A 13,470-nucleotide genomic window follows, 5' to 3' on the forward strand; every position below is an offset into this window, starting at 1 on the left:
GCTGAACATTAGCCTGGAAAGGCATGGCGCTATTACAAGCCAAGGAATTCTAGACAACTGCACTGACCATTCTTAATTGGTAGAGTGCGTCTGCATGCAGGTGATGTGGTGTACTAGTTATTTATTAAAAATAATTCACTCAGCAAAGTAAATATATGAAAAACATGAATCCCCAAAACAGAAATACCCGATTATCATCCAGAACACTTAGCTATCAAGGCAATGAATGATCCATTTGTATTGCATTCCACAGGGCTCAACGAATGAATGAAACCACGTCACAAAATGGAAAGATTAAGCAGAGAGAACCATTCAGTTGGGTATTGGAAAAGCAGCTCTTAAGGTAAACATAACCCCATCCATTTTCTTTGCGTGCGTGCCTTGGACATTTACGACAAGGTCAAGACATTGGCTAAACAGTATATCAATCTCATATTGATGATCTCCCTCTAACAAGCAGGAGCCATTTACCTCTTCAGTGGTTTCACAGATTGATTATTGTCCCCAGTAGTCGTAGTTTCTATTAAAGGAGACTTCTTAACATCCTTCTTTTCGCTAAGAAGCTGAAACAAACACAGAGCGTGTTCAAGTAAACAGAACCAAGGCGAATTATGAAGATGTGAAACCAGAAGTGAGAATTTACCAGATTCTGTTTCTTTTGCAGCTCTTCTAAATATCCCAAAATATCTTCATCAGCTACGTCAAATGCCGTCTGACCCTGAGAATCAAAATGCAACACTGATCAGGAGTCAGTTCAACTTGGACACATTCGTAGAAGACTGTATAAATGAATAAAAGCCATACCACTTTATTGACGACGTCCATATCACACAAATGCTCTACTAGTATCCGGCAGGCCTCCTCTTTGCCCCAGTGTGCAGCAGCGTGGAGCGGAGTCCAGCCATCGTAGTCTTTAATATTTACATCATACCCTGCTTGGATTAAAAGCCTGCAAATGGTAAGAGTGACAGAAATAGCATGATGAGATTAAACAAATCTGGGTTTCTTGGATTTTGGTGCCGCAATCTAAGCTTGGCCTCATTCGCCAAAAGCCTGGGATATTATGTAGACCAAAAGGCTCAATTTTTCACTGCCTAGAAGGCGCGTCGTGCATGCCAACAGGCCAGCATCACACACAAAAATACGAATTAGATGTGAAGTTTTCCAAGACTCTGCAAGCAGTCGCGTACAATCCTCTTGTTTTGGAGTGGCGACAGATGGAGCAGTTGTCAAAGTCATTCAACTCTGACATCCAAAGACCGAGAGCAGTGTAAACACAGACACTGCCACGCATTCTGAGCAGTTCAATGGCTCATGATAATCTACTGTAATAGACATAGATTAACAGGTTACATACTGTCTAGATACCGAAAGAGTTGAAAGGTGAAATGGGGGGTAGACCAAATATAGCAATAACCTGCATTTTCATTTGCTTCTATCTTCAGCACACTTTTTGGCCGAAGAATAAAAGACAAAAATTATCACAGGTGTTTCCTGAACCCTTTGTGGATGGCAAAATGTTAAGGGCACTTACTTTAAAACCTCAGCGTATCCCTTGGCCGCAGCAACATGGAGTGCGGTACCCCCAGACTTGGTGTGCCGGACGTCGTTGATCTGGCCACTGTTAAGCCACTGTCGTGCATCCCTTAGCATGATACGCTCCTCCTCCTTCCTGGCTGCTTCGATATCCACGCCTAGGGGAAGATAAAGGGAGGGGCAGATCATTAGGATTAGGGTGTGTAGTTAACCTGCAAAAACTGCAGGACATACAAAAAAAGTATATTATGTAAAGTAAAATGTTTGATTGATTTCTGATGTGGCATCCTGAAAGAGCTCATTTCCATGTTTAAGTCCTGTTATCGAACATGTTACCAGGTGTCACTGTGTTGGCTATTGTGAATAGGCATGGGCCGGTATAAGATTCTGACGGTATGATAATCTTGGATAAAAATATCACGGTATCACGGTATTGTGATTACTGCTCTAAAATATTTTTATTTTAAATGTCTGGGTAAAGAAACAAAAACTTTTTTTCCCATTTGAAAACAGTATTTTTCAAATGATTACAGTAATTATTCCAATAAATAATTTTTTTCTGCTGGAGATACTGTGGCCCTAAAAAAAAAAAAAAAAGTAAATAAAAAATATTACTCATACAACATTTTGGCGGTTTTAAAATCTTGGCTTCTCCAAACCTTTTTAAAAAAGGTTATTGTCCCATGCCTAATTGTGAAACAGGATAAAGATTTTTAGGAATTACATTTTTAGTTTCATATAACAGTGCCAAATGTTACATTTGGTATCAAATCTGATAAATCTGATTCTGACTGATTAGTAATTTCCCAAATAAGAAACTATAAAATAAACTAGTACAACATAATAAAAGAGCTTTTACTGACTATTTTGACATACGAGTCAAAGACGAGATGTTCAATTTGTGTCCATGTCTAATGTAACGTACTATATAATTTTATGTAGACAGAAAGCCAGTTAAATGCTGTTTAACGTAGTGTGTAAGATTAAAAATTAACATTGCATCCCATTACAAAAATGACTTATTATAAAGTAACATTACATCCTGCTGTTATTTGCATAACTTTACAAAAAACATAATTTAATTGCATCATCAAATAGAAGAAATACTTGGACAAGGGGAAAACACTACATTTGAATTATTTAGCGACTGGGGCTGCAGGATATTGGGAAGAAAAAAAAAAATCAGACATTGCGATTTTTTATTTCTGTGATTTACAGTTGAAGTCAGAATTATTAGCCCCCCGTTATTTTTTTTCCCCCAATTTCTGTTTAATGGAGGGAAGATTTTTTTCAACACATTTCTAAACATAATAGTTTTAATAACTCATTTCTAATAACTGATTTATTTTACCTTTGCCATGATAACAGTAAATAATAAACACACTTCCCTACACCTTAAAGTGACATTTAAAGGCTTAACTAGGTTAAATAGGTTAACTAGGCAGGTTAGGGTAATTAGGCGAGTTAGTGTATAATGATGGTTTATTCTGTAGACAAAAAATAAAAAAATATAGCGTAAAGAGGCTAATAATTTTGACCTTAAAATGGTGTTTAAAAAATTAAAAACTGCTTTCATTCTAGCCGAAATAAAACAAATAAAACTTTCTCCAGAAGAAAAAATATTATCAGACATACTGTATATATTTAAAAGACTTACATTGTGGGATACAACATCTACAATTTCACCATACGATTGAATTGCACTATTTGAAAAGAATTTATAGTCACGCTTTATTTTAACGTTCACTTCTCGCAATTAGCAAACCATTAACTATGACTTTTGCTTCAGTAAACTACTTCCTAATTTGCTCCTTATTAATAGATATTTAGATATTGGGTTAGATATATAGAATAAGATCATGTCAAATTACACCGCAAAGTCTTTATTGTAAAAATTAAGCAATATGCAATGTATAATGCAATTAAACTTCCAAATGGCAGAGAGTCTTGTGCCTGTATACTTTAATCTCTCTGAGGCCTTAAAAATGTGGTTTAACTCCACAAATCTTGTGTTCTGAACTGTGACATTTGCTCAAATATAATCCTAACTCAAAATTACATATCTACACGATTTGACTATTGCAGATGCATTGCCTACATTGCAATATCAATGCTGAAACGATATATTGTGCAGCCCTAAAAGCGACAAAAATTAGGTATTAATGCTAAATTAATCAACTAAAAGTTTAGAAAAAGCTTACAAACACAATTTAGAAAATCTACATGCATGTTTAAATCTCAATTTTATATCATTTTAAATATCACTTATCCACTGCTATAGACATTAAACAACATATTGTGATATTTCTGTTAAACATATTTAAACACAAGAATATTTATGCATACTTATTCTTGTTCTTTAAACAGAACATGTAAACCAGTCCATATTGGAAGACTGCCAAATGGGTCACTGTGCCTGTGGTTTATATACCCTGACATATACTCAGGCATGTAGAGACCTGACAGCATTACCTAAAACAGGAAAACAACAATAGAACCTTGGGACTATGCACCTTTTGAAGCGACCGACCTATTATCATGCCACAAACTGCTTGGCAACATATTCACAGAGTGTCAAACCAAAACAAAGTCAATGTTTTATACACAGATAAATATAAAGACTGCTGCGTGACCTTTCATTTTTTGTCAGAATAGGTCAGAAAAGAAGTCATCTCGCATTACAAATGAACAGCTAATAGGAGCATGCCATGTGCCTTATATGGCTGTAAGTCCAACTGAATGGCTGGCAGGTGCAGCTGTCGGGGGAAGTGAACTGTGATGTGATTAAGGTGACAGATTTTGATCAGTTTAGCTAAAGAGACGGCGCCTATATTTGACAAGCGTGCTGGAATCAAGCCAGCGGCATGGGACGTGGGATAGAAATATGTTGGAATTTGTATACATATTTCATGACAGAGGAAAAAAGGAAGATATTTTGAAGAATGTTGATAAGCTGTAGCCACTTATTTTAATAGTTTTTTAAACTATGGAAGGTAATGGGTATTAGGACTGCACGATATTGGAAAAATCGAGCATTGTGATATTTTTTAATTTTGCGATTAAGTATTGCGATATGAATACAATTTCACCAGATAACTTGAATATCTCTATTTGGAAATAATTTATAATGTTAGATTGATTGGGATGATATTGCAGTGGGAGTGCATCTCCATAAACAATCGATAAACTTTTTCGACATGGTTGTGGTCTGATCTTTTTGCAGTGCATTTCTGTATTTGCATGTGGTGTGAGTATTTTCATGCATAACAATCTATAAATACAATCAAGATACAATTGAAAAGGTGTTTTATTGTTTTCCGAGTCTAACAGCATTCAAGTTCAGTAACTGAATGATAAAAATAAAAATAATTCAATGCCTGAACACTTTTAAGCATCAAAACCATGTGCCAATGATCAATTATAATACAGACTCAACATTGCATATGCTTGCAATGTGACAATGTGTGAAAGGATCGCATTGCGAAATCGATGCTGAAACAAAATACTGTGCAGCCCTTATAGGTGCGTCCCAAATCGCATACTGTTCTACAAGTAGTATTTAGAGTAGCATCATTTATCTGTGATATAAACAGTGCATTCACATAAAAAAATTCAATTGTACAAAGAATAATCAAACCTATTAGAGTTGGGCAATGTCGACCAATCTGGCATCGTACGATGTCTAATGTGAAACATCACGATGAACGATGGCATCATCATCATGTGAAAAGTGGGGTGGGGGTTTGACAGAGTGCGCGCGACGTGTCTGAAAAGCGAAGAGGAATTCGGGGGTGAGAAGGGTGCACGACTTATTTGAGGATCGGGAGGGAGAGATCATCACTCATTTGCGGGCATTGAGTCTCGCAAATGCAAAGAGACTCCCGGAACCTCCTAGAGGCTTGAGATGTCAGAATATTACGTTTGACAACTATACTGAGATGCGATACATCCTTGATAAACTGTCCAACGTGCACTGCTCTCTGGAGCTCAGAGGAGCGCATGACAGTGTGTGGCTGTGTCTGTGTGTGGTCACGTGATGTGCATTTTCAGCGGACAGAGGGCTGTTCAGAAATGTTAGGTAAAACACGGTGTGAATGTGGATCATTTTCATTCTAAAATGCAATTTTAACACTAAGACGTATTAGTGTAAACAGGGCCTAAGTGTGTATTTTTCGCGAGCTGTTTGCGACGGGGGCGAGGCAGAGGATCGGCCATCGCCAATAGATGAAGGCATCATCTATCGGCCCAACACTAACACCTAATGAACCATTAAAAATAAGTGTGGATGTTATCACGTAGCGGAATGGGCGGAGCTGGCAAAATTCTCTCACATAAGTGATTATGCCACCTTCACATGGTAAATGCAGTTGTACTCATGATAGGTGTAATTTGGTAATTTATTTCAATATAGGTATTATTTGGTAGTTTGGTAATTTATTTCACTAATTTGGCAACCGTTAAACATTGCCAGGGAAAAAATTTAAACTTCTATTTGTTAAAAAAAAAAGTGTTCAATTTGGGATGACACTAAACTCAAACTCCATGGTTGAGTGTTCAAGTGTGTAGCATGTCATTTAGGGCGCAACTAATAAACACTAGATTCTAACATTCTTCAAAACATCTTTTGTGTTCAATAAAATATAAAAGTCTAGAATTACTTGAATTATTTGTATAAGGTTTTCTTTTTTTTGTTGAACTATCTCTTTAAGAACATGGCTTTATCAAGTGGAGCCTGAATGTCATAACCTTTTCTGGTGTAATGGGGTGATGTCTAGACAGTCATTTTTTCAAAACTTATTGTCTTTGCTGCCAAGGTAAGAGGTTAATAATAGGGTTACAGATGAAAATACAGTTCCCCTTAGAATCAACCCTCAAAGTTCATAATTATACAAGCATGAATGCACTAATAATAAAATGGTTGACACACATAAGCTTATAATTACATTAAAAGACAACAATATACTTCAAACATTTGTCATTATTTGTTTGAGGGCAAAAACAAGTTTGTAAAGGCTGAGCATAGCGGTATACTAATTTCAAACGTTCAGACACGCTGGCACTGCAGCAGGCTGGGTCGTAAATGTATCTCACCGCTCGCTCTCAACACAACAAGGATGGCTAAGAGACAACAAATTAAGGTTTATGCGTGTGGTCCAGTGCAGGCGGTTGCATACCTCTCAAAAAGATGCAACTACACATAGCGCAAGCTCTGTGATTGCATGCACCGTGGGTCACGCCAATTACTCGATGCAGATGAAAAAGCAAGCCTATTAGTAGATGGTAACGTAAATGTAACGTAAAGAATAACGATAGCACAAATGAGAAAGTGCAATTTCCATACTTAACAATGTGCACTGCACATTCTCCAAAAAATATATCACTATAACTGAAATGAGCAAAAACCTACAGGACACAGATTTCCACTATGGTCAGATGCCTTCAACGCATCATTGTACAATGCATAACAGAGTAGCTTGGCCTTCTCTGTCGACTAGGAGAGAAATGCATTGAAATTTGAGTGTTTACAAGGCCACCTTGGTGATGTTTTAATGTAATAATTCAGAATTTAATTCCTCTCACTGCTCCTTTTGCTTACACTGAGTTGGGTAAGGTGATTTGGAATATTGGCTTAGACCAGATGGAACATTCTTTAATATAAATTGAAATGACAAAAGTTGGTGTCGTCTTTGGATCAATTAAAGTCAATCACTCAGCAAATAGAGGGTGAATCTATGTTTTGTAATAGTTTGAAGAGTTCTTAATGCGTAGCTTGTCCTGGAAGTTATGTAAACGATAGAATATCTATCTTTTGATAGATATTACTAACCTTAAAGAGTGTTTTTCTTGTTAAATATCAGCTATAAATTTCATTTCTGCCAGATTTTAAAATGACATAAATTCACTCTCCTGATTTAATTTGAAGCATATTGGGTCCTTAATGCTATGGTCCATCACAAATAAAATGACAAATTTTCTATTAATTTCTAACCACATCTGCAGTAACCAAAACATGTGTAGGAAGAAAAAAAAGTCTCACTCAGAACAAAACAAATCCTTTTAAAAGTTGATTGTGTGGGATTTTCTTTTCTTAACTAAACAAAAACAATGTTTCTTTGAGCAATTAATCATTTCTAGGGGTCAGAGGTCAGTATGAACACACGAAAGTTCCAGCAGACAATCGGTTGCACCATCACAACCAAGCTACATAATTGCAGCCATTCTTGTGACTTGTGTGTGCTCACAAACATCAGTTAGTTCTTTATTTGCCAGTGCAAACTGGAGCACCAGCACTCCTCAGCAACACAGGACAAAAGGCTGAGGATATACTGTCGACAGCCTCTCGGGATGCAGATTGCTCAAAATGGTGAACACGTACCGATGTCACCAGTGGCTCTGCTGATTCAACACTGCCAATGGAGAGGGAAAAACAGCTTTGCTTTGTCTTCCGTTCTTAATAGGTTTGAGTGCATTGTGTAACAGACAACTGATGAGCATAATGGCTCTTTTTTTCGTCATCTGAAAGACCAAGGCTGCACATAAGTAAAAACAGGTAGAACAAAAGAGCTCTGAGTGCCAGGAGAATATGCAGCCTCTATAAAAAGTAAGAGACGTAACGACATTCATGAGAGTATTAAACAACAGCCAACAGCACTGACACTAAGGGCCTACTCACACTATGCCATACGTACTGTGCCCAGGCCTGTTTCCTGGATCGTTTGAGAAGTGTGAGTGCGCTGAATCGGGCTCAAGCACGGTTCACTTGGTTGGCCCTGGCCCGGTTGGAAGAGGTGGGCCTGAGCACGGTTCACTTGGGCTTTGGTGCGGTACGTTTGTAGTGTGAGTGCAAAATGAAACCGAAACTGAAACCGAGACGTGACTTTTAAGGGACTGTTTCATATGGATTTATTAATCAATCTTACTGTTCAGTGAACGCAAACTGCCGTAGCTTAATAAATACGCAAACCCCTCACTGCACGACAGCTGCACGCCTTCAGCAGACCTCCTCATTCCTGCAACACGAGGGCTTTATGATTGTTTATGAGCGCCAAAAGTGGCGGATCTGTTCGGCGATCTGACTGCGTGTCACCGCATCCATAAGTACTGTTTGGCGAAATATTTGACTGCATGTCACTGCATATCAAATCAACTAAAACGATATAACTACAGAAATCTCCACTGTGCTGCTGAGTGACAGCGCTTCTCACTGAATGGCACAGCATTGATGACGGGCCGTCGGGGGAGACGGGAGGGGGACAATCGTGCTTTGGCCCGGTCCGAAGCAACTGTACCTAGTGTGAGTACGGCCTAAAACACTCACTACAGGTCAATTCATTAAGGGACACTACTGAAAAATATAGTTTAATGCATGTTAATACCTATTTTTCATCAAAATGCTGTCAGTCAGTCATGCTTACTGACCTTCGACCTCACATTTCACAATTTGCTTTCTAGTAATATACAAGTGTTATTAACAAACCTTAAGTTAGACAGCACACAAACTTCTGAACTTAAAGCATCTGACCTATAGAGTAAATTTCCCATAACACACTCTCACTTTCTCTTTCAATCTGGCAAGTGCGCACATATGTCATTGTAAAAATCTCCCTATCATGACATCTCTACCTTGCATCAGTCTCAGATGAGTACACAGTTTTAGTTATTTGTTTGTGAATGAACAGACTGTGATGTCTCTGTAGGGCTCTGGTACAATTTAGTTGTTTTTTTTCCATTAAATTCTCCCTAATATTGTCGTACAAATAGTATAAGTAAATGTGCATTCATTGTTAAACTGACATTAGATAACTAAAATTGATAATGTCTTCAGTACAGTAGAATTAAATATATTTAATTGATACAAAGAAATTTCTGCTAGAAAGAATGAGGAACAATATAGCCTGTTTATATTCATTTTATAAGTTTTGTTTTTAGACCAAATGTTACACCTCAACTATTAATTGACTGTTAATTTGAGAGGAGAAATGGTAGTGCCCAACTGAGCCTGGTTTCGGTCAGGGTTTTTTTTTTCCTTTACTTTTGTCAATTGGTTAAGTTTGTTCCTCGCCACTAGCTTGCTTGGTTTGGGACTTGTGGAGCTGCACACCGACGGATTTGCTTTTCAATGTTTGGACTTTCAGCAGTGGAAATTAACCCCACTGAACTGAATTAAACTGAACTTTAACTCTGTTTTAATTTACTAGAATTTCAATGTTAAGCTGCTTTAACAGACATCGAATTTACATTGTAAAAGTCCTACATAAATAAAAAAGATTAAGATGAACTATTTCTGGTCACTGTATTGTTCAAACCTTGATGTCATTCATAAGTATGTTCTCTAGGTAAAATTAGATTTTAGCAGACTAAATTTACTCAAATAGGTTTAATTGACTAAAATCTTATAAAATTTAGTTGATTAAGACTACATTAATATAAATTATGTTAGTCAAAAGACTAAAAATGACATTAAAGTTCCCTGTCAAACTGAACACTGCTTTGAATTATTAACAGTTTGCTGTGAAACTGCCTTCTTGGTAAAGAAGTAATGTTTGAATGCATGGCTCAATTTAAACATTTTACTAAGGGCTGGGACACAGCATAGCGATGCCCGGCACCTACTGTGATGTCGCCTCGGGTTGGTTCGCTTCTGGATCAAAAAGCTTCAAGTGAACGCACCAAACAGACAAAAGTCATCATAAAGTGAGAGCCATATTCTGTGCCTGTGCAACTAGTTGTGACTTTCTGTGGCAGCAAGTAGTCTGTTTTCTCATTTTGCAATAAGGAAACCAAACTTCTGATATGCAAAGCTTAAACAAAGCAGCATTTAGCACCAATATCACAGTAATTGTCACTCTCCACAGAGGAATTTGATTGTACAAATATGTCATAGTCCAATAATCCATATCATTTGCAAATATTAGAGAAATTACAAATGGCCTCATTGAGTATGTTTACATGGACACCAATAATCCAATTTTAATACGATTAAGACAGCACTCTGATTAAGAGTTTACCATGTAAACATCGATTACTTAATCCGAATGGCTTAATCCGACTAAAGTCATAATCAAACTAAACAGAAATCAGATTAAGACATGTGGAGGATGGCAATTTGACATCAATAATTTCACATTATTGAAGTGCAGTACAGACATGTAAACACCGCAATTAAACTTTTACCGCATGTAGGATTTTCGCCACATTTTTATAGACAGGACAGTCTATACACAAACGGCTTTGACACCATTCTCTGCACCTATCAAGTCAGTGAATGACCACAGACACATAGTGAAAAGCAGAGGGGTTTTTTCCCCATATGGCGTGTGGCATCAAATTCCATTAAATCAACAAACTCTTACAGCAGTTTATAATCGCATCCAATATCTTGCTTGTCACGAGGGGCATGTATGAAATGTTCCTAAATGAAAGAGCCAAACTGCAGTTTAAGTCGACAAATTAAAAAAATGAAACACTCGAAATTACATGAAACTCCAGAGGAAATGTGGAAAGTGTGGTGACGCAATGACGGTAGTCGAATTATGTGCTATAACATGTAAAACAGGATCATAAAAGGAAAAAAATTCAGGGATTCAAAAAGCATGTAAAAACCTTAATTATTTTATTTTATTGTCTTATTCAGATTAAGGCAAATAATTTGATTACTGATCTCTATGTAAACGTAGTCATTGTGATCCTTGAATGGGCTTGAAATGTTTACTATGTAATTTCACTCCGTCACACTCACGCTCTGATTTGTTGCTGATTAACCAGTCAGAGAGCTCTCTTCAGCTGATGGCAATTAAAAATGCTAAATCGGACCAACAAGCTCTATCATTACTTCAACGAGAACACACCAAACCAACTAGCCAGACCGACAAACAGACGAAGCCCAACGGCTGACTGTTGGCTTGGTGTCCCGGCCCTAAGATGCATTATTTAAACACAAAACAGAAGCATCAATCCAGAGCTCCTCTGTCGTACTTGAGACTGGTTAATCCCTTGGCTTTTGGCCCCACCCACACTTGTCATCAATACCAAGCTGGCCAATCACAGATCTTTTGTTTTGGCTGGCAACCTATGATCCGATCACTGACAATGCATGTTAATTCTAGGTGGAATCTATGATGTATGAATACACATATGTACTAATTCAAGAAAACGACACTCCCAGGAGCTCGGGCAGAATTCGGTGGCTTGAAAGGAACATTTAAGAAAAGGACTTTAGCCTAATGGGGCCTATTGAGTTCTTTTATATAATGTGTATTAATCTTCTTCATCTAAAAATCTGCTTTTGTCAGGCAGATTACATCACTGTCCATGATGAACTGTGACATTTGATTTATTAAGCAGCAAGAGCTGAAAAAGACTGTTGCTTCAGCATGGAGAGGCAGCCTGGTCACCTGATTCCTGTGGCAATGAGCAACGGCTAATAGTTTAGAGAGATGAACCTGCTGAGTGGGTGGTGGTCACTGCTTAAGTTTAACCTCATGACTGGGGTCTCTCTCAAAAGGAGACGGGGAGTGGGGAAAAAAAAGATAATCACATTACCAAGAGGACTGAAGGTATTATACAACACTCAACATTACATAATGCCATCTCTGAGCTGTGTCTTACATTACGATACATGTAGTAAAACCTGGGCTCCTTTTCAATGTTTGATCAAAAGCATTTATTTCAGATGCTCAAACAATACAGCCACATGATTACTGAAGACAGCAAAAGCATAACTGTGTGGCGAACATCTGCAGGGGTCTATCACACACGCTGGCACCCCTTCTCCGAAGCTGAAGAGTGTCCTTCAACCCTCAAATGAAAGCTGACAGCTGCCATTGGCTGAGCCACGTTAGATGCCCAAGAGTGTGGGCTGAATTGCGACTGTTATATAACATGCTCTTAAAGAGTGTGACATGCTAACAAATAAAAGGGCATTGCAATTATCAACAAATTCACGCCACATGTCGAGCTGTTATGAACGACAGAGGACAGCCACAAGCTTGGTTTTTGCTCTCTGATAATCATCTTTTATGCTGCATACAAAGATGAGGCTGTAATGACAGCTACAATAGACTGTTCTTGCAATTCCTGCACTTGAGGAAAAAGTCAGATTCTTCTCAGAAAAAGTATCAGCCATTATGAATCCAAATTGCTTAATTCCAATACCAAGTCAAAATAAAAGAAATTATAAAAATCTTGGCAGAATCTGAAATAGATATAAATTAGAAAAATCTGATTGGTTAAATCTAATATGAAACAGCCTGTGCAGTGCCTAGGGATGGGTACCGAAACTCTGTGCTTTATCGATATCGGTGCTACATTATAAAAGAATGAAGTATCGATAAGCTCTGATGTTAATGGTTCTGCTATCAGTCCTAGATAATTATTGCTAAATAAACATTACTTATGTTAGCATAATTTAACTGACCAACCTTTTCTAATTTACAATATTTGATATTCGCCTGCGCAGTTGGCAATCTCACATGAGAAATGCTTGTGTTTCTGGCGAGCCGTCTAGTATAAAAGCCATTACAGTTCTTGGCTCAGCTTGAAAGCTTGAGGAGTGAATCAAATGGGTTGTACTTCCTGAGTGGACAGCGACAATGTCCATTGCAACAAACGCAACAAGATGTTTTCTTGTATAAGCGGAAACACAAGCAATCTGGCTAAGTGACGGTATCTTTTTAAAGTGCATTAACTGCAATGAAAGTAATAAGTAACATAAGTATGCTACCTAAGCTAGTAAATACATATTATTTTTAACCTTTTTTACACACACACACACACACACACACACACACACACACACACACACACACACACACACACACACACACACACACACACACACACACACACACACACACACACACACACACACACACACACATATATATATATATAAAAATTACTATTACTTTTTTTTTTTTGCTAAATTGTGCGCAA

At 37.6% G+C, this 13,470-nt stretch overlaps 1 protein-coding gene across 42 annotated transcripts in view; it reads right to left on the bottom strand.

The window, feature by feature from the left end:
• Window positions 1-13,470, bottom strand: part of ppp1r12a (protein phosphatase 1, regulatory subunit 12A) — a 95,076-nt gene that overhangs the window by 35,632 nt on the left and 45,974 nt on the right. For all 42 annotated transcript variants that reach the window (NM_001003870.2, XM_087246546.1, XM_087246547.1 and 39 more), the window contains exons 4-7: window positions 1,535-1,694; window positions 805-949; window positions 644-718; window positions 472-563 (exon numbers count right to left, since the gene is read on the bottom strand). In NM_001003870.2, coding sequence (NP_001003870.2) covers window positions 472-563; window positions 644-718; window positions 805-949; window positions 1,535-1,694 — 472 coding nt within the window. The remainder of the gene's footprint in view (window positions 1-471; window positions 564-643; window positions 719-804; window positions 950-1,534; window positions 1,695-13,470) is intronic.

Source organism: Danio rerio, chromosome 4, assembly GCF_052040795.2.
Source record: "Danio rerio strain M-AB ecotype USA chromosome 4, GRCz13ab, whole genome shotgun sequence".
In the NCBI taxonomy this organism is placed as follows: domain Eukaryota; kingdom Metazoa; phylum Chordata; class Actinopteri; order Cypriniformes; family Danionidae; genus Danio; species Danio rerio.